This window comes from Alligator mississippiensis, chromosome 1 (genome assembly GCF_030867095.1).
Source record: "Alligator mississippiensis isolate rAllMis1 chromosome 1, rAllMis1, whole genome shotgun sequence".
Lineage (NCBI taxonomy): Eukaryota > Metazoa > Chordata > Crocodylia > Alligatoridae > Alligator > Alligator mississippiensis.
Genome location: NC_081824.1, coordinates 364,725,646 through 364,748,148, shown reverse-complemented (window position 1 = coordinate 364,748,148; position 22,503 = coordinate 364,725,646). Strand labels below are relative to the sequence as shown.

General features: G+C 43.5%; 2 protein-coding genes across 5 annotated transcripts in view; one reads left to right on the top strand and one right to left on the bottom strand.

Moving 5' to 3' along the window:
• The window catches only part of LOC102558384 (G-protein coupled receptor 183-like), a 32,946-nt gene extending 14,236 nt beyond the window's left edge, over positions 1-18,710 (bottom strand). The window contains exon 1 of the mRNA XM_019486918.2: positions 18,648-18,710. The gene's annotated coding sequence lies outside the window, so the exon portion shown is untranslated. The remainder of the gene's footprint in view (positions 1-18,647) is intronic.
• Positions 1-22,503, top strand: part of UBAC2 (UBA domain containing 2) — a 186,581-nt gene that overhangs the window by 97,134 nt on the left and 66,944 nt on the right. For all 4 annotated transcript variants that reach the window (XM_014600410.3, XM_059721106.1, XM_019486919.2 and 1 more), the window contains 2 exons: positions 17,136-17,259; positions 19,243-19,290. In XM_014600410.3, coding sequence (XP_014455896.2) covers positions 17,136-17,259; positions 19,243-19,290 — 172 coding nt within the window. The remainder of the gene's footprint in view (positions 1-17,135; positions 17,260-19,242; positions 19,291-22,503) is intronic.

Sequence of the window (22,503 nt, the reverse complement as noted above, 5' to 3'; positions counted from 1 at the left end):
TTGTACTAGCATATGCTGCTTGCGATATCTCATCTACTGTTTATTTACATAGGCCCTGTCATTTTATTCTTTGAGTACTTGACAGACATTAGTGAAATTATCCTCCTGTATCCTTTTTTATGGGGAGATGAAGTCCCAAATCCTGTTTTGCTTAAAGGCACCTAGGTGTTACTTAATGTATCTAAATGAAAGGGCCTTGCATTGCTACTACACCTGCAGTTAAAGGCGCTATTGGATCTACTGTGTAATCCACATGTGCATGGCTGGAGGCACTATTGTGGGACTGTGCATGAGTTCCGATTGTGCCTTATTGTTACTATAGGGGGAGCTCGATCCTGGGCTTCCCTTTGCATTGGCAAGAAGCAGGCATCCATGGCTGGGAGCCCCTTTTGCTGAAGGGGCTCCCAGCTGTGGGGGCCACACACACCTGGGACCCAAAACTCATTAGCTGCAGGGGCTGTACAAGAGATGCCGCCTGGATCCAGAGCCATGTCAGCTGCAGGGTCTCTGGGTCCTGGCTGTGCATGAGACACAGCTGGGACCAAGAGCCCCGTGTGGGCCTGGAGGTTTCACAGGGTTTGGGGGTTGCACCTCTGTGTCTGGGAGCCCTGTCAGGTGATGGGTTCTCAGCTGCAGGGGAGACCCTGCTACACATGCAAATTTAAAGCTTGATAGCAACCAGCTATAAAGTTAATACACATTTTTGAGGTGTAACTTGATAGCTGGTTGGAGCTTTTATAATGTAATAGTACTTTGCACATGTAGCTGGTCTCAAGGTAATTGCACAATTAAACAGTTAATTGCACAGTACCTGTAATTGTAGAAGGAGCCTAAGAGACATTTTTGCTAGTTACACAAATTTTAGATCCTATTTTCACCTCTCTGGGTAGTTTTGTCCTTTTGAGCATGGCCATGTACACTTTATGGTGATCCTGTTCTGTCTAGGTAGCCACATACCTGTATACAAGTCCCAGGAAGTGTGATCTGAGAATGACCGTTTGGCAACAGCTGAGGAGGAGAAAGAGGAGGGCATCTCTCCCACCTGTTAGTCCAGTGGGAGTGTGGTTAGGGCAGTTGTCCAGGAAGTGGGAGATGCAGCTTCTTGACCCTCTCATCCCACAGAAGAGTTGAACCCATATCTCCTAGTTCAAAACAAAGTTCTGTCACCACCTGGCCATAAGCTAGTCAGAGCTAAATGCATCTTCTGTCTTGCTGAAGCTGGCCCACTTCGCAGCCAAGAGGGGAACGTGTGGAGCCAGGCAGAGACCAGTCTAGAGGAACCCTGACTCTGCGGCTCAGGCATATGGGCATTGCTTTCAAAGGGAATTTAGCAGACACCTGTTGTAAATAGAAAGACTGAGTCCTGAAACTTTTTGTTGAAGTAATTGTTTATACAGAATTGTAGCATCACCTTTAGTATCACACAGTGGAAAAGCATGCTCCTGTTTAGCACCATCACTATTTCTGTGCTCTCTCTGCCTTTACAATCTTCTTTTTTTCTCCCTCCTTACCTTTTTTGGCTCTCTCTTTTTTTCTACATTTCCTTAGTTGTAGTAATTCCTAATTCTCCCTGTAGTGACTCCCTGCCAGTTTCTCATTCATTCACAATATATCAGTAATAAAATATTTAATATTGACCTTTCAAGTGTCTTCTGTGACTTTTGAGTAAAAATTCAACTCTGTACATAAAAAGGGAGTTCTTCTTAAGGAAAGGATGCTTTGCAGTTTTTAGAATCCAAGTTTTAGTATCTATAATCTGTGTTTATACTCTGTTCACATTTGGAAGATTAATTTTGCAGCCACACTGGCTAGAACCTACATTTTCTAAAACGTCAAAGTCTTAAATTCTACAATTTGGGGGGGGGTGCAAAACAAAAACAAGGACATTTTGTAATGCAGAGCTGTATAATCTACACAGAAAAAAATCCACTCGGGCACTAGCACCCTATTTATTCTTTTCTTCAAGAGAAAAAGAGGATACTTATATTTTAAAAAGAGGGAATATTAACATAGGTTAAAATGAAATGCCTTAACGCTTTGTAAACATCTGTAGAAAATCTGAGGGGAAAGGAAATTGGTTTTGCAACTTTTAAACTAAAGACTGAGGGCTGATCCTCCAGACAGTACTTCTGCAAAATCTCTGTTATAATCAGTGGAAGTTCTGTGGGATTAAAATTTGCAAAAATAATTCTTAGGTGATTTTGTTTGGAATGGCCCAGGGATACTCCTTCTGTTGCTAACTAATGTTAGGGGGCCCATGTACACGCCACGATTTTTGCCCTTTCATGCCTTGCAACTGCGTGTCTGTTTGCACAAGTGGGATTTCCCAACACTTTAAAAGTCTTTCCTGTGCATTAAACTAAAACTCCTCAGATGTAGTTTAGTTTGGCTTGCCAGGAATTAAAGCGTTGTGGCCATGGATTCGTTGTGTGCAAACACAAAGGCACTCAAAGACATGTAATGAGCATCTTTATCCAGTAGATGGCACTGCAACGTTTTTGCACTGCACCCCTTCAAATTGCTTTTGCTTGTGAATTGCTTCCACTTTTTTTACACTTGTGTGGCTTTTTCTTTTTTTTTCTTTGTTTGCTGGCTCCCTACTTCCACAGCTGCATAGCAGGGCCTGGAAACAGGGTGGGTGGGTGGGGAGCCCGGGGCCAGGGGGCAGTGCTGGACTGTCCTGCTCTCCTGCTGCACCAGCCAGGAACCTGGCTTAATTAGTTTGAAAGTCTAGTGCGTATAAACGCATATGTGATGCTCCAAAATAAACAAGTTTAAGTTTTATAAACCTATTTAATTTAATGAGCTTTAAAACTCATGGGGAGCATCCAGATGAGCATGCACGTGTGTCTTGCAGCATCTCAAACCGCTTTGAGATCCTGCGGGTTGGTCAGCAAAAGCTGACCAACCCGCCCCCCACCTCTCACTGGCACCAGCATGATCTGGCCCATCCCAGGCTGTCCCCTGCTTCCCCCCCACAGCACAGCAGAAGCCAGTTCAGGCCCAGGTCCCTCACCAGTGCAGCCCCCTCCAGTGCTGCAGGACCCATCCCATCCCAAGCCGCAGGGGGCTCAGCCACAGCTCTCCCTCCCTGGTTTTGGCCCGGCTGGGCCTGTCCCGTCCCTTCCCCTCCCCTCCCAAGAAGCAAGGGGCCAACGCTGGCCCAGCCACGGCTTCCCCACATGTTTCTGGGGACAGGACGAGCCCAGCCAGAGCAGCATGCAGCTCAGCTGCACCTTCCCCCTACCTGTGCCAGCTGGTCCCAAGCAGCAGAAGGCTCTGCCGCCATTTTTCCTGGCCAGTGCTAAGCTGACCATCCCGGCCCATCCAGAGTGGCAGGAGGCTCCACTGCTGCTTTTCCTGGTTGGGCCTGCTGCTTTTCCAGCTGGGCCCGTCCTGTCTGGAGTGGCATGTGACCAAAGCCAGCTTTCCCACATGCTGCTGGAGACGAGACGAGCCTGGCTGGGTCGGCACCGGCCAGCAGAAGTGGCGACTGAGCCGTGTGCCGCTTGGGATGGGATGAGCACGGCCGGAGTGGCAGAGGCTCAGCTGCACCTTCCCCCTACCTGTGCCGTCCGGCCCTGAGCAGCGCATGGCTCTGCCACCGGTTCTGCTGGCTGGTGCTGACTGGGCCGGGCTTGTCCTGTCCCCAGCAGCATATGGGGAAGCTGCAGCTGGGCCGGGCTCGTCCTGTCCCCAGCAGCATATGGGGATGCCACTTGGGACCCACTGGGCCCAGCCGGGTTGGCACCAGCCAGGAAATGCAGCAGTGGAACCTCCTGCCTCTTGGGGCCAGCCGGCTCTGCACTGGACCTGTCCCATCCTGAGCAGCACACGACTCAGCCACCGCTTTTCCTGGCTGGTGCCAACCTGGCCAGGCTCGTCCTGTCCCTAGCAGCATGTGGGAAAGCTGACCGGCCTCATGCCACTTTTCCTGGTCAGTGTTGACCCAGCTGGGCCCTTCCCATCTAGCTAACAGGCTCTGGGATGCTGACCCCTGAACTAATTTAGAGAGTCATCAGCTTTTATAAGAAACAGATGTTTTTATAAGCAACAGATTGACAGATGGTATGAGTGGATCTTCAAGGAGCAGGGACTCTAAACAGGAAGCTGTAATGTAAACATAAAGGATAGGGAAGTGGGGGTACTGCTGAGAGAGGCAAAGGTGCTAAACAAAGCAGTAAAACCTTAGGGATGTATGGGTTATCAAAGCTATCTCTGGTAATGAGATGAGAATCAGTAATCTCTGTTTATATCAGTGGGTCTCAACCTTTTTTAGACTTAAGGCTCCCCTTGTTAAACTCAAACCACACTTCCATAACTTTTGCGAATTGAGTGGCACCCATTGCAAAAGTCAGGCAGGATGTCTGATTAAGGAGGGGTTTAAACCTCCACCCTGGGCTGCACTGTCCCAGGCTTTTCCCCGCTTGCTGCTCAGGAGTCAGGAGTGTTGCCAGACCCTAGCCCTGGGCTAGCACTCTGAGGCAAAGAGCCTTTCTCATTAGTTCAAGCTCTTCTTAAACAGCTTTTTCCAAGGAAGGAATGGAGGAACATTACCAGCTGACCTGTTGATTAGCTCCAAAAAGCCCTAAACACTGTTCTGTTTGCTTGTCCCAGTGAAATTGGAGATGCACACACAGACGCCTCTCAGCATTAGCTAGCATATCACATGCTATCGGTCCATGCTGTGGGAGATGGGAGGGAGAGATCCCTGCTTGAGCAGCAGGGGGTGAGGGGGGCTGGAAAGGATGTCATAAGATCATTGAATCCAGCCCCCTGCCCAAAGGGTCAAAGGATCGCAGCAAGATAAGCATCCAAGTGTATCTTAAAAGTGTCCAGAGTAGGTGCTTGTACCACTTCTGGGGGAGTCTATTCCAGACCTTGGGGGCTCAGACAGTAAAGAAGTTTTTCCTTATGTCCCACCTAAGACATAAATCTTGCAGGAGTTTGTGACCATTGGACCTTGCCTTCCTTTGGGGTGCTCTGGGGAACAGGAGTTCTCCCAGGTCCTGATGCACACCCCTTATGTACTTATTGGCTGCCACCAAGTCACCCCTGAGCCTGCGCTTCTCCACATTGAAATGTGCCTTGGCTCTCAGCCTCTCTTCATAAGGCCTGTTCTCTTGCCCTCTGATCATGTATGTGGTTCTCTTCTGGACTCTTTCAAGCTTCTCCACATCCTTCCTGAATTGTGGATCCCAGAATTGGATGCAGTACTCCAGCTGTGGCCTCATCAAGGCCAAGTACAGTGGGAGGATGACATCCTGGATCTTGCTTGAGATGCATTGGTAGATGCAAGCCAGAGTTTTGTTCGCTTTGCCTGCTGTGGTATCGCATTGGTGGCTCATGTTCATCTTGTGGTCAATCATGACCCCCAAGTCTCTTTCTGTAGTGGTGTTAGCGAGTGTAGCATTGCCGAGCGTAAAAGTGTGATGTGGGGTCCCCCCCCCGAGGTGGAGCACCTTTCATTTTTCTGTATTGAATGCCATCAGGTTTTCATCCGCCTGCCTTGCAAGCCTATTGAGGTTGGCCTGGATCACCAGCCTATCTATCCTCAAGTGTGGATAGCTTTCCCCAAAATTTGGTGCCATCAGTGAACTTGGCCAGTCCATTTCTGACACATGAGTGAGGGAAAGTTGATGCTCCATGAATGTGATTTAGTAATATAATTGAATTTCAGTTAAGTTGAAATGAAATTAAAATACCGTGACAATGGAGTTGAAAATGAATAAGAGCAGAACAAAAGCATACCATTGAATGGTAGGGAGAAAATAAATGAGATGTTCCAATGTTAAAATAAGGGAACAGCCAATGAAATTGGAAGGGGCAGCAAATTAAAAAAAATTTAAAGAAAAAATTTTATACAGTGTATAATTAGCTGTGGAACTCAATCACAAGACGTTTTTGAGGGCTACAGTTTAGTAACATTAAAAAAAAAAAGAATAAGGTATATGTATGGACAGTGTTAAAATCTAAAGTTATACTTAGTTAAGATTTTTCTTAAGGAACTTAAAATGCATATTTTAAGATAAATGCCAACCACTGACTGACTACTTTCAGGAACAATTGCCCTAATGTCAGATTTCTTGTACCTCCCTTGGAAGTACCTCGTACTGGCCACTCTCAGATGTGATTATTAGATTACATGCATGATTGGCTTGATCTTGTATATAATCTCTGTGTTTCTTTGTTGACATTTGCTGTGGAGATTTAGCATTTAAGGACCCTTTCATCATTTTACTCTCTTGTTAAATATGAAGTTGTGGTTATGGGAAATTCCATTCTGAAATTTCCCTTATGATCATGGTGTGCTTTCATATGCAAAGTGTGTGTATGTGATTTTGAGTCACTGATGTAGTAGGAACAAAACCTGAGAAGTACACTGTGGATTGGGTTGTTTGTGAATTTATTTGCATGAAGCACAGAGAATTAAATTACACATATTAGAGAACATTTGAAATATTATACAGCCTTCATTCTGCTGCTACTTCTTTTGGATGCAGTTTTATGATGAAAGTGTATATACATTCCTACAAACCTCCTTCTGTAGCAAGAAACCTCCTTTTTTGCCTGCCCACCCCTTTCCAATGTGAAGCCCCTCCATATGGCAAAAGCCCCTTTTGCAGTGTTTGCCACTTTTGGGGATGCTTTCTGTTTTCCACGTTTTCTTCCTTCCTCCCTTTTCTTCTTTTATTTTTTATTTATTTTATTGTTGTATAGAATATAAGGTATACTTATAATAAAAATATATTTTGTAGGTGCTTTTATGGGTGTAAAATAGTATTCTGCATTGGTATGTCTCCCCCTCATTGTCTTTGATCTGTTTGTTGTATGTGCCATGCCATTTCACTCTTTTATATTTTATGCATTTTAACTTTGTAACAAATGTTATTTATGTTTAAAAGTAAGTTGTATCATATAACAATGTTAGCAAGGGCGGGAATGGAACTGTCGCCTCCCCGTATTGAGCTGGTCCCTGAGTGAATCATGATTGATTATGTAACACAGTAGCTAGCTACAATAATGAATTAATGAGCAAGGATTAACACCTAGGAAACCACAGACTAAGGAGAGGAAAGAATCAATACAGAGCAAGGAACTCCTTGAAACTTAACTATTAGAGGTACAGAAGCCCCGGTTTGAACTAATCAACGCTGTAGACTGACTCTTGGGACTGAATTACCCCTCAATCACCTGCTTCCAGAGCCCTATTCATCACAGCAGTGAATTAATCAAAATTCATCAATGGACTCCCGAGACTGCATGTATTCGCGGATGTGACCCCTGGGGCTGACAGCTGCCATCCAGCAGCCACCAAGGGGGACATCCCATGAGGTCAACAAGCTCTAGACTGGGTAAGCCTGAGAACTGGGTAGTCACCAAAGGCTGCCAGAGAGGGATAAAAGGCAGCGAAGAATGACCTCCAACGCCACCCTCTTTGACCTGACCAGCACCCTTCCTGTCCAGCCAGAAGGACCAGCCGGCGACCCCCTTCTGAAGCAACATCGCACTGAAAGATGCCTCGACTGGCCATCAACAGTGGACTCCAGTGCTTGGGGATACGTATATCCAGGAAGAGCAAACACCAACTGCAGATGCTTCCTCAACCTGACGAAGGGTATTTATACCCAAAAGCTTGCTAAGAATTTTTCCAATTATTTGAGTTGGTCTTGTGCGGGCCGGGAGCAATCCGAGGCCCTTTTTTCGCGCGGCGGGCTGTGGCCAGCAGCCCGGACACGCCGGGTCGGGGAAGGCAGGCGGCACGCTAGAATTAGGCACGAACGCTTAATGGTTGTTTAAGATTGTTTGCTTACACCGTAGATGGTCGCGGTGCAGGCTGGAAAACTTCCAGGAATACTTCGCTTAAGTCCCAGTTTAAGGACTCGGACAGAGCTCTGGATTCACTCACAGTTCACTCGCACGAAGTTTGCTAGGCTCCGTGGAACTTTGCGCGCAGGGAAGGGTATGTCGAGGGATCGTTCGGCGACAGGGAGAGGCGAGAGGCTGATCAGACCCCTGTTGCCTTCTTGATATTCACGCTGGGTCCAATAGGCTCCGCAGCGCTTAGAGATCTTCACAAGACGTGAAGTCTCCTCCTCCTGATGTTCGTGGAGTCCTCCAACTTGGGCGGAAACCACTCAAGCCTCTTATACGGCTAGAAAGCCAATCGCTAGCCGCCACGTAGGAATAATTTAGAACTGGCCAATAGCGGGGCACGAATCTGAATACAAATGGCGGGAACTCCTTGCAACGTGCATTTCTGTGCTGCAACAAAGAAATGCACCCTGCAAAGAAAGCTACAAACGGCGGGAAAATAATTTAGCAGTGCCGAAGCACACACAAACAAAAAATCACACCTGTGGGTTGTGACAGGTCTAATAAAGATATCAGATTTACCCAAAGAACCTTGTCTGCCTATGTCCTTAGACCAACATGGCTACAACTTACACCCCCGTCACTGTACTTTCTGCATTCATAGTTTAGGCATTTAAAGGTATCATGCTTTAAGTTTAGATTGCTTTGTGGAAGCTATTGAAACATTAATACCTTGCTTATACTATACTTGCTTATACCCTCTACCTCCTCCATAAAAAAATGAAGTTTCTTTTCTATCTAGGAGAACTTTTACAATCTTTGAATTCTTTAAATTCTCCTCAGCCTGAAGAAGGGTGTTTGAACCCAAAAGCTTGCAAAGAAATACATTTTTTTTGCTACTATTTAGTTGATCTAATAAAAGATAACGCCTCTGGCCCAAGAACTTTGTTTATCTTTGCTTATACTATAATCATTTATGTAAATTTGTATAAGATATTCTAGTTTAGATGATATACTTTGTGATCTGTAGTTTATAGTAGTATCTAGACAGAAAGCACATGTATTTTAGAAAATACATGCAAGGTATTAGAGCTAAGGCAGTTAAAGTTGACTTTCCACATACCATGTTAGATACAGCAATTAATAAGTCTTCACCTTTTATATATTTATTTATATTATACTTGTAGAAAAGCTAAATGAAAAATGGAGTTTTTGGACCCTCTGGCGAGCACTGAAAAAAAATTTGATGTTCCTACTTCTCATAATCTGTAAGCTCAAATGTGGTTTAAGTTACACAATTTAATTCACATTTATATTGATAGTTTTTTTCAGTAAACTGCAATTTCAACAATTGTTAATCTCTTCATAGAAAGGAAAATGGAAACAAAATTTCAGCAAGTAATTTATGTTCTGAATATGCTTCTGTTCTAATTACAGAATTATTTTTGGGTTTCTAAAGGGGTTGCAGAAGCAGTAACTAATTATCATTCAGCAGGATCAGATTTATATCCATCTAATTGCCTAACATAGTTTCTTTATTATTTCATGCATAAATTAAAAAGTCATAAAAACAACAGAGTTATTTATTAACAACTGTTTTATCTATGTATTTGAATTTACATTTCCAACTGTTTGGGAGCATTCTGTAAGCTACATCTGGGTTTCTAATTGTTTGTTTTACATTTTTCACATAATAACCATGTTTCCTTTTACCTGTGAATTACAGATATTGTTACCTCACCTTAATTCCAGTAGAATAAAGTTTCCACCAGGTCATTTTTGTCAATTTTATTTTTGTATGTGCAGTATTTATATCTTGGGAAGTAGGGATTAGGTTATCTTTGAAGGACTTCCAAACTTCATAGGTACTTGGCAGGAAAGTTGCATAGCCAGCGTTCCATTTCTTAGGTTCCTAGCTGTTGCTTCTTGCTTTATACTTAGTGTTATGGAGAGAGCCAGATTTAGAAGATTTTTTTCCCCAAGAGAAATTACAAAAACCTGGGTTTTTGTCAACCAGTTACTCAGCATAGTGTGGGTTGCCCTTCTGAGATCATTTGGATATATCTCACTAATTCAGTTCCTTCTCATTGTATGGCCTTTAGGCACTTTGGTTTCTCCTGTTTGCCTGTGTCACACAGCTTAGTCTCCTGGGAACCAAAATATTATCATCTAAGTAAAGTCTTTGGTCTTAATGTAAGTCTGGGTAAAATTTAATGGTCTGTAATATACAGTAGATAAGTGTAGATACTTCAATAGATTCTTTTGGCCTTAAGCCAGTAGTGCTCACAGTTTGACCCTGTGGGCCAGAAGAATAGTTCAGGGTTGGTCTGTGGGCTGGATTGAGCCTTGTGCCTCCCTCACATGCCAGAATCAGGCCCTGCACCACCCCCACACTGCCTCTGCCTAACTGGAACCTGATCCTGGCTGGACTAGGATATCACAGTCCCCAGGGCCCAATGCCGGCACACAGGGGCCAGGCAAAGGTATCATGGGGCCCTGGGTTCCAGGGCTAGCCAAACGGAGGCAGCTTGAGGCACTGCAGTCCTCCTTCCTGGTTGGGATCAAGCTCTAGGGAACCAGGCCAACTCTGTCCCACTGGGACCCAGGCTCTGGGGCCCTGCACCACTCCCACCTGGCCCGTGCTAGGATTAGGTCCCAAGACACCCTGCTTATCTAACATACAGAGACAAAGCCCTGGGGCTTCCCATAGTGCCAGGGGATAGATCTGGCCTTCAGGCTGGGGGTAGAGCACCCTCTTAAGCTCTGTGAAACTTTTTGTGAAAGATGTTAGCAACTTCTTTAACACTTTGAGTTGTGCCTAGCAGAAGGACCCTGTAGAACAAACTTGCTCTGCATTGGATCCAGATAGTGGGGCTCCTCCTGAATTGGGGCCAGGGCTTCCTTTAGTAGATCTGGCAGTGGGGCTTTATGGGATGCACAGCACTTGCTTGCACTCCTGCTGCTGATGGTCATGTTCAGTGGGGCCCAGAGGCTCCAAATACTGCAGCAGGCCCCAGCACTCCCTGCTCACACCCCCAACTTTTGGTAGCTTGATGGGCCAGATGGAATGGCTCCATGGACTGTATGTTTGACAGCCTGCTGTAGAACAGACCTTATTTATTTGAATAAAGAAGGACCCAGATAATAAAATCAGCCTCAATAATTAGATTCTGTATATGCAAAATTTATAAATTTGATATAATTTTCCAGGTGTAGAATCTAATTTTTGGAGGTTTGTCTTGAATTTGCCCCACTCCCACTGCTACAGCAGGAAAAATAAATCTGTGGCCCTATGCCCTCCCAACCTCTTTTCCCTATAGCCCCTCCCCACCCTTCCTACTGTCAGACCCTGTTCTCCCTGAACACATGGAAGGACCAAATTTGAAATAATTGACCTTGAAATAAACATGCTTGTAGTAATTGGCACATAGTACCTATAGACTGAATTAATCTAGAATTGATACATTTTACCTTTTTTGAAACTGATATAAGTTTTAAAACAGGAACTCCATAAAAACACTTTTAAATATCACAGTGTTCCAGGGCTGGTATGATACTCCCCAGTGGCCATGTGGCTCCTGCTTCTCTGGCCCCAGGTTGCCCTCCCTTTTCTCTCACTTGCTACACCTTCATGTTCTTTAATTCTGGAAAGGGTGGCTGCCCAATGCACCTAGAGCAAGCCTTGCTCTGTCTTCCTGTCAGTGGATCCCTCTCAAACCCTGCTAGTTCTCTAACTAGTCTTTATAAAAGGTGGGCCTACTTAGCCCATACATGTCCCCAGAGCACCTGTTGCCTTATGAGCTATTCATGGCCTATGACCTCCCCACAGTAGTGCCCATGTCTTGCAGATGATACCAATTAATTATTTTGGTGGGTGCTTAGCCCCAGTCCAATATCTGGCCTCCTCAAGCCTCTTTGCTCTTTTTCAGTCTCTGCCCCTCTTGGGCTGTCCCTCTTGGGCTGTGGTCTGATTCACCCTCTACAGTTCCTGCCCCTTTGGGCTGTGGGCTGCTTTGCCCTCCATAGTGGCTGTGGGCCCCTGGCCTAGTCTCTGCCTCTCTTTGGGCATGGGCTACCTAGCCCTGTCACTGTCCTCCTCAGGCACTGGGCCTCCTGGCCCTAAGCTTCCACCTCTCTCTCTCTCTCTCTCTCTCTCTCTGTGTCAACTGCAAAAAGCTCCTGCCCTCTGGCAGTGCTCAAGACAGTCATGTGCTTCTCAGATACCAATGGGACTTCCAGCCTTCCCTGATAGTCCCGGCCCAAACTGCTGGTCATAACTAACAAAAGAATATGCTGTCTTGGCTATAACACAAATTCTGTACAGTGCTTTAACCCAAACAACAGCTCTTTGGCTGACTCTGACTTTTATTTCCCTCTAAATCAGCAGCTTTCTACCTGCCTATCCCAGGGTAGCCCATGTGTTTATCAGGAGTTTTCTTGCCTTCCTCCAGCTCTGGAGCTCCTTCCTCTGCACTCTCCAGATTCAAATGGATCACCCTGGCACAGGCACAGGGTCTGTAGGCTGCCCCAGCCCTGCCCATCTCTGTATTCCTGGTGGGCATGCACATGCATGTGGCGCCCCTTATGTCCTGCTCCCAGCAGCCCCTTGCAGGCTGGAATGCTGCCCGCCTGCAAGGGGAAACCCACCATTTCCCGTGGATCCCTGCATGACACTGCGAATCCAGGACAAATGCTGTCCCAAAGTCATGCAACCTAGGACCGGGACTTAAGGTTCCCGTTCTGGTACTGTCCTGCCCAGTTAGGGATGGGTGGTCACCCTAGCCTGATGACTGGTCTCCCTAGCAGCTTACATCTGTGGCTGTAGCAGCACCTTTGTCTATTGCAGGTGTCTGCCCTATTACACAGGTAGCTCTGCAATAGATACTCGTAGTCTTTCGTACTCTTTAACTTCTGACTGTTTACGTGCAGCCAGCTTATTCAGAGTAGTGCTTCTTCAGCTGGTTGCTGGTGTTCACCTTTCCTCAATGTGCAGCCCTCTACCTATGCTGCAGTATTTCCTTGCTGTTTACCCCATTACAGCCAGCCCTTGTTCAGATGCCTGCTCTCTCTACTGCATTTTTTTTCTCCTTAAAGTAACAGGAGCCCTGGGCTCCCTGTTACAACACCTGTACCTTTACACACCAGTTTTAGGACTGATACGGTTCACATGACAATCCAAAACACACCTTTACAGTTGCACCATCTTCTTTCCCATTACAATTATCACACTATGCTCCTGCATGCCTATGCTCCTGCATGCCTGTCACCATCTTCTCTAACCATTACAGTCATGCCAGGGACCACCTCTGTTGCCTCCTCTCCACTCCCCTCCCAACTCCTCCGGATTCCTTAGTCTTTTTACTTGTCACATATATATAGAACAAGTTGTTTGGTTTTTTTTAAGGAAAATTTCTCTTGTCCCAAGTCAAATCAAACAAATCAATTCCAAATCCATGAGTTATTCAAAAACCGTATGTGGTCCTACTACTGGCAATCATCCTCCACTCCCGCTTGGGGCTTCAGATGCTTCCAATTCCTTTAGCAGGTATCCTACATGCAGGCCCAAGCCCAGAGGCTTGGAGTTCGGATGCCCTCGAGTTTCACTTGACTTCAGCCATATGGCCACAGGAGCCAGCTAGGGAGGAGTCTCCCATTTCCATAGAGTTAGTGTATAGCCAAGATCTTCCCACTGGAAGTGAAAGTGGGAGGCTAACTATCCCTTACTTTGGTCAAGGTACTACTCACTGCCAAAAAAGTGGCTTTCCCCTGCACCTAGAAAAGCCACCTTAGTGGTCATGGTGATGCATGATGTTAGGCCAAAGCCAAAGGGCTCATGTTTTACCATATAATTCATTGGGGTGGGCCCCGGCAGAGTCAACAGCATTTCAAGCCATAGGGACCCCGTAGCTCAGAACTGATCAGTATGTGTGTGTACTCCCGATACCCTCCAAAAAGGAACCATGTGCTAATTAGCCCTGCCTCTCATGACTGGAACCAGGTGTTCTTATTGTAAGTCCTGGAATTCTCCAAAAATTTATATGCAGATGAGGCATAAGGCGACCTGGTCTAGCTCCACCTCATGGAGGACAGGGCCTCACTAATCATATGTGCCAGAGTGAGGGAGGGGCCAACAGAGGGATTCAGGTTGAACTGTTTGGGGCCCTGTTTGGTGGTGTTTGCCAGAATTTAAGGCTAGTGAAGAAACAGGAATTATTAAAAATGGGAAAGAAAGGTACAGCTCACCTATTGGAACGATGAGGAATTTGGAATGTAATCAATGTAGTAGCTCACCATGACTTGAAAGAGTCATTGCTGAGGGGGACTGTATTCAATATGCACCATCATATATTTTATTCAGAATGGTTGCACTAACCTATCCTTGTAGTAGGCTCAGGGAAACACCATGCATCCGGGTTCATGAAGGCACTTTTCCTTAAGCGCTCCTGGGGATAATTGTTCTTCTGGCATGGTTTAGTACCCACCAAGGTGTTGGGGCTTAAAGCCCACTTTATGGAAATGGGTGGCTCCTCCCTAGCTTGCTTCTGTGGCCCTATGGCTGAGGGCAGGCGAAACTTGGGGGCATCCTACACATAGGATGCCTGCCAAAAGACATTGGAAATATCTGAAGCCCCTGGTGGGGGTGGAGGATGTTTGCCGGTTGTAGGGCCACATATGATTCTGGACTGACTCGTGGATTTGAAGTTGATTTGGCTGATTTGGCTTGGAACATGAAAAATTTCTTTAAAAAAAATGTAGGTTCAGCATGTTTGCCCAGCATAGGCTATGTGTTTATAGTCATGTTTCAAGTTGGGTGCATTTAATCAGCTTCATATTTGATTTTCATTATTAAACAAATGGGCTAGGGACAACAGTTACACATAAGCCAATTTAAGTTTTCAGAAGCTGATTTAAACATGCAACAGAACAGAAGTTCAGTGCACATAAACCAGTTTCAAAATGGCTGAAACCAGTTTGAGATAAACCTCGTTGAATATAGTATTAGACTTAACTGATTTATGTCAAACCAGTTTATGAAACCTCTGTCCCAAACCCCTTCCTCATTCAAGTTAAATCAGAGTCTCCCAGCATCCCATGGTTTGCAGCCCTGGGCTGTCTGCCCCAGAGAGCAGAGTTGGCCCTGCCCCTCTGGTCTCTAGCCGGAGCAGTGATGGCTGGCTGATGAGGGGGCGGGGGCTGGGAAACCCCCTCAGGTAAGCCAGTCATCACTGGGACCCCACATCAACCCCCGGGGACTGCAGCTAGGTCTGTGGCTGGGGGCAGGGGAGGGACGGCCCCCCCAGGCAAGCCCCAGCTGAGGTCTGGGGCCAGGGACCCCTTCCCCTGGCTGAATGTGCTGGCCACATCCCCTGCTCTCTGGACCAGCATCCTGCTGGCTGCGACCATGGACTACAAATCACAGAGGCACCTGGAAGCAGAAAGAGGAAGAGTCCTGCTGCTGTAAGTCTGGACTGCAAATCCCAGAGATCTTGGAGGCAGCAGGAAGAGGAAGTGAACACACAGTGTGCTTGAGATTGCAAACAACCCTGTATTCAATACATGCTCACTTCAAAGAAAGGACTATTCTTGTTCAAGCTTTTATGATATTAGTGCCACTACCCTTTTCCCCACCACCCCCTCCTCAGCCTGGCAGGTGCTGCCCCCCTCCCCCCTTCCTGATCCAGGCAGACCCTAGCTAGCCCAGGGCTAGGGCCTGACCATGCTCCATCTGAGGAGGGAGTGGGGGAAAGCCTCGAAGGGCTTCTCTCTTCCCTTCCCTATGGCAGTAGCTGGCAGGCTGGGAGGCATGCTGTAGCACCCTCTGGCTTTTGGCTTGAGCCACTGCAGGCATGTGGCTGCATTTCCTGAATCAAAAGTGAATATCTGTTCACTTGCTTCTAAGTTTAATCGTTGCAGTTTAAACTAGCCTGCAAAGACTGAATCAATTCAGCCTTGGGCTTTTTGACTGATTGTACTTAGCCATGCTGCTTTTAGCAACAGTTCAAAGATGGATGATGTGTTTAATGAAGTTTCCTTGTATGCAAATTTAAGATTAGGGGCCTTTTTCCTGATGCTAATTGGGGTGCGGGTGTCATTTTGTTTTGAGGAAATACAGTAGGATATCTTAGAAGGCTAATGAAATACAAGTCGAACTACTTGGGATCTGTTAATGACTTGTAGTCGTACTGTAGCATATTGAAATTCTTCTAGCATTGTAGTCATAGGAGAATAATAAGAATGTAGTTTGCAATTATATTTGTAGAAGATGTGGCTTTTGTAATTCGCCTCTCTTTGTGATGATTAGCACTTTCTGCTTGCCACTCTTTTATACAAGAAGCAAGTTTTCTGTTTTGTTGGGGTTTTTGAATTATATGTTTTATTGAACCAATTGTATAGTTGGAGGGAGAAGTCAGACAAGCTTTCAGGCACAAAGTGCTCTTCCTCAGGTCTGGTCACTTTGTGCCTGGAAGCTTGTTTAATAACTCTCCCAACTATACAGTTAGGGTTTTTGGTGTTATCTTTTATTTGACTATCTCCAGGACCATCCTGACTACAACAACACTCCAGTCTTCCTACTTCTTGATACAAACAGAAAATACGTATTCTATCACAAGACAGTGCTACTTTTTTCCTTTTGCTGACTCGTTTATTTTTAAATAAAAACTTTTCCTGTTACAGGTAGATTAAAAATTCTGTCACAGTTCCATCCCTGAGCCTCACTCTTAACCTCACAGAATAGGAAGATCTAGTTTATTTTTCTCTTCACTTCTTTCATACAGTTAGCTAGTGCTGAAGATTCACTGCTTAGGTGTTTGTTTGTGGGTCTGTTGCACAATACCTAATTGTTTATCTAAATCAATCACCATCTTTTTGGGTGGTCCCTTGCCCTTGTAAAAAAACCCCATAGAGATGCACCTTGTAGACTAACTGAATCTCTGATCTACCTAGCTTTTTTTGCCTGACTTCAGACTAACATGGCTAACTACCAGTACTTCTGTCTTTTGAAAATCATATATTACACTTTGGATTTCAGTTATATACTGGCAATTTTGATAAGATTAGGCCTCAAAGTATATAGATATCTTTAAGGCAATCTTGCTCATCTGTATTTTGCCAAGTAAAATGTACTTAATTTTAAAGGACAAATACATCAACAAAGAAAGAAATTTTAAAAATTGGTAGAAATGATCTAGAATAATACAGTTAACATTTTTGTTTAAGAAACTAGGAAAAATATTTAATATTTGAAATTAGTTGTGGAGTGAGATGTTTGGAAACCATTCCTATTAACTGGTTATATTATTTTCTTTTTCTTTTCACAGTTTGGGTCCTCTGTTTGCTCTGTTTGTGCCATTTTATTGCTCCATTCCAAGAGTGCAAGTGACACAAATATTAGGCCACTTATCCATCACAAACAAAACTTTGGTCTATATACTGGGTTTACAGGTATAGTATGTGCTTAATTTGTTCACTTTTCACTTCATTAATAATTTAGCAGTTACCAGTAATAGTTTTATATGCTCTTCAGCTTTGTAATGTTTTACCTGTAAATATAGCCCTATGAGCTAAAGTGCTACTTAACACATGTGGGGTGTATATTTAAGACAAAGACTTCTAAACTCCAGGGGCATTCTGTAATAGAAGCAGAAACTGAGTTAGTATACAAGATCACTTCTATTTAATTATCTTCTTGCTCTGTTGTGCTTCAGAAAAGCTATAAAGTACAAGTTCTGTGATAGGTTATGTTGGTTAAACATTTTACTTTCATGAAATTAGTGATAACTGAGCCACAGGATCAACAAATATCTATCCTGATTTTTCTGATTTCTTTTTTCCTTTTTTCTACTCTTGTGATAATGTATTAACTAATAAAATAAGAAGCCATTAAGAATATAGTAATATTTTATAGCAACATTCTGTTGATGCTTTGACATCAGTCAGGATTTGGTTGGATTATATCTTGGTAGTGATATGTTATTCTCATATACAGCATTACCATCTGACAATAACACTTTTTAAAATCATGATGTGAAAAACAACATCATATAGGACCACATAGAAAATTAAGGGCCATATATTATATACTCAGTACATGGAACAAAGTGTCCACCAAAGATTTACAAATGAGTGGGTACTTCTCTCATTTTCCATTGTGAAATATGAAAGCCAATGAGAAGATCTGTTAAATTGTATATATTAAGTAAGACTTTAAATATTGCCAAAATTACTAATGAAAAAAAATAAAATGGATAAAATATGCTTAAATGTATTTTCAAATTACCAATTTCAGAACACTGACTTATGCCTACTTCTCTAACCCCCTACTCTTCATCCTTTTTGTTACTGAGCACTGGTTGGTTTATCTGTGACCTGTTTGAGCACGTCATTCTCTTTGACTCTCTCCGAATACTTAGCTGTTTCCCTCAAAGCTATCATGGAACTCATCTCTTTTTATTTAAAAAAAAAAAAAGACCCCAGATTTTCCCATTGAGTGTTTTCCCACCTGGATCATTATCTTTCGATTACTTACCCTCTCTCCTTAGTAACAGGTTATTACTATTACTAGTCACTCTCTCTCTACTGGATCTTTCCTTGTTTTGCTCAGACCTACTGTCACATGCATGTCGTAGGTTACTTGCTTGCCTATGAACTGTGACTCACCTCAAGTCATTCCTTCCACAGACAGATACTGTAGAAAGTGGTCTTATGATTCTGGTCACAAAGATGGAAAAACATAATACATTTGACAGCTGTCCCACAGACCAACTTCCTTAAACAGGTTATCTGATTTTTTCAGGTCATTCCCTGGTCTCAAGGAGATTTATCACCTGTACCTTAATTGAAATTCTGCATCTCTTTCTTGTCTGGTTCAGCTCTTGTAGACTCACTCCACCCCTTCTCTCTCTTGCTCTCCACATCAACAGCTTCCCAAGAGAAGGAAAATACATTTTTGTCTTAAGTTTTGACATACTGTCTGGGCCCTCCCCAACTGCACACTTCAGAATTGTTCATGTAACTTGTGCTGCCTCTTGGAAGTCTTTTCCTGCTTTCCCTGACCTGCTGAGCCACTTCCTTTCTTTTAATCTATTTAAAAAAAAATGTTTTTCCCTATAGGATATAGCTGACTTCCTGCAAATCATATTGTTATACTTAATAATGCAATATGAAAATAAATTGCACGAATATATTGTAGAAAAAGAATAGCTGTCAGATTTATCATGTTTTTCTATCTCTTGTTGTTCTGGAGTGGGGTCACTGCTAGTATGAAGCTGAGGTTATGCAGAAATGTGTGGGCCTGATCATTTCCTTCAACGTAATAGATAGAAATCCTGTACGCTAGTAGAGAACAGTAAATCAGCCCTTTGAGTTGAGTTGCCACCTGTATAAAAACAATTAGCAGTTTTTAAAATCATTACTTTTATCTTCTAGCTCTTAACCTCTGGTTCCTACATCTGGATTGTAGCCTTAAGTGGACTGGTAAGTGTTACTATTTAAAAAATCATGTGTGATATTTGAAGCACTTTGGCATTTTTATGTTGCAGCATATTTAAGCTCTTAAAATAACAGATCATTAAATAACAGCTTAAAATAACAGCCCATTGTAACAAGAGAAATTCAAATTCTAGCCTTGCATGCAAAACTCCTAAGGCACTGGCTAGCAGAAGATAAAGACAGACCAACAACAGTAGTGTCTTCCTTTATGAAGAGATAACCAACTATATGCTGACTAAAATTTGTAGGTTGCCAACATTTAACTCAGTGGGTCTAGCTTTGGATGCACGTTGCAATGAGTATTCTGAATACAGTAGAACATTAATTCTAATATAATGTTTGTTATATACTTTATCCTTTATTCCCACAAGTGTTTTATTCCTGTTGATTTTAACAGATGCTACATTTTCATTTTAAAAGCAGTCTTTGACTTATAATGACACAAATTGATGTCTTCCTGTCCTTGTAGGATGTGTGTAGAATAGGGGTGGGCAAAATATAGCCCATGGGCTGGATTCAGGCTGCCAAGAGATATTATCCAGCCTGTAGTGGTTCTTCAGCCCCAGGTGCAGGGGGCAGCCCATGCCATGGTGTGTGCGGCTGATCCTGCCACCCCGGGCATGCAGCTGGGTTGGGGTGGCATGCCAGCCAAACTCACTTCCTGGTGGCAGCAGCTCCTTCCAGCTGCCATTGCTAGTCTCTGCTGCTGCTGCTAAGCCTGGCTGCATTGTCTGGGCATCTCTGCCCATTCACCCGACCACTCACTGCTGACGAGGGGCACCAGATAGAGCAAATGGGTGAGGTTTCCTTAGACACTAGCCCACTACCCTCACAGGCAGGGCATGCTTGCCTGGATTTGGGCCGCAGGTAGACGGGGAGTGGAGTCCTGGAGCAGCACAGGCAGGCAAGTCAGGTTCTGGGATCCTGCAGATTCTGCAGCTCTGCCCTAGGCCCTGGCCCCAAGCTGTCGCCACCCTGCAATCCCAGGCCCAGCCGCTCCCTGCCCACTTGTGGGCCCCATCCCATCCACCCAGCTGAACGTGTCCTGCCCATGCAGGGTCCCAGATCACTCTCAATGGAAACCCTGCCCTTCCGCCTGCTCCAGTAACCTACCACTTAAGGAGTTTTGGTGACCTTTTGTGAGCAGGGCTGAGTGCTGACCTGACTTGCAGCAGCTCACCAAAACTCCCTAAGTGGCCCTCCAGCCCAAATAATCACCCATCTCTGGTGTAGAACAACCATGCTGCTCTATAGCAACAGCAAGAAGGTGTGAAATCTTTTTTACTTTACTCAGTTGAACAAGGTGTGATTTCTGCCTCTCTCTTTTGTTCAGTTTAGTTGAAACATTTGAAATACAAATGCGGTTTGCACTGTTTGAGGTGTGATTTTTTTTTTTGGATCAGCTTTCCTTTTTTTTCTCCAAGAAATGAGACACTGAAATGTTTCTGTTAAATTTCTGTGTCCTTGGAATTTGGTTAAGGAGATTACAGCTCCAGATCTCTGGGCCCAAAATGTTAGTTTTGTTCGACCGTCTGGAAGTAGTCAGCTCTCCCAAAGCTAATCAGTGTTAATTTACAGTAAGCATTTTAAATTATGCCCTTTGCAAATAGGATCAATAATATACCATGAATTATTCCCATATAGAGTTCCTATCTGAACTGTAAAGTGACTTGTAAGCACAGATCTAAAGGAGATATTACTATTGTAGTCCACTGCAGTATTTCACCATTTCCAAGGATTATTTCAAAATAAGCTGTGAGCCAATAGAATGACTACCAGAAACAAATACACTAACAGGCAATGTAATCTGTTCAGGAGTTCAATATTTGTATAATATAAATGAAAAAAAGGTTACTAAGAAAAACAAGTAACTACATTTCTCTGTCCTGGAAGTCAGCCCAACCCTCAGAGATTGAGTGAAGATCTGTGACTTTCTGTGACTTCCTCCAAATATTCTACTCTTCCTGTTACCAGTCCTTCCTGTTGCACAGGTGTTCAGAGGAGAGGCAAAAGAAGCTGGATTTAACTTCTTGTATACAGGATTGTAGGCATGTCCTAACATTATGTCAGATATAACTTGTAGGAAAGTTTCTTCCTCAAATGCTTTTTGAAATACGTTGTGTCAGTATTTACCAAAAATAGCTATTTTTCTCCTAAATTGCACAGTTAAAACATGAAACCTAGTTTACTTATTTGGTTTAAATTCATTTTCAGAAACAAAATATTTTTAGAATATTTTACATGTTCATCTCTCCCTCATTTATAATGACTCCATAGAACTGAGTTGAACATTCATTGTTTTTCAGTAAATGTTTCAAAATATTATTCAGGTTTTACCTGATTTATGGCTAAGAAACAGGTCGGTAGTACAAGTTGATATTTTCTAATTCTAGATATTTTTGCAAAAAGTAAGGCATACTCAGGAGATGAACACCATAGCATTGATCACAAAATCAGTGTTGCAATTCAGAAGACAAGTACATGTTATAAATTTCAACCATCTCTTGTGTAACAGAATCATCATGCCTATAAATGTAACCAGTGACTTCCTTTTTCTATATAAATTGGAATGGAGGGAACAGTTGAGGGAGTAAAATGTTATTGCTTGTTAAATGTTTTAAATTCTGCATCTACAGTGGTTCAAAATGCACCTTTTAGCAATGGAAAATATAGATTTTGTATAATATATATTTGCATATTTCTTCAAGGTATCTAATGTTTCATTTTTTTAACTATTTATTTGTGTATTTGACCACTGGTGTTGCTCTTGCTTTTATATAAGTGATAATCATCAACGTGGGTCAGATTTTCCAGTACTGTTAGGCAGAATTGCCCATCCAGAATTTCCATGTGTATTTAGATGTTTATAGTGAACAAGTGAGCAGGTTGCAAGTGCAATGCGTTATTGGTCATTTATAAAGGTAATACATTTCAGTGTCCAGTTGCATTAAATAACAACACAAATTAGGTACTCATGCTGTGCTGTTCTGAATTCTTCCTTTCATCAAACTTCTGCTCATGTTGAACATCAAAATGCATTCTACCATTTCTGAATAGTTTTCTGAACATAATTTCTCCAATTTGTTTTTGTAATGCTTTCTGTTTAAGCTGACTCAGTTCACTTGTGGTTTATATTTGACCTTTAAGGTATAGCTGATGCAGTTAGACTCAGTTGAAGTAGACTACTTTGGTTTGAAG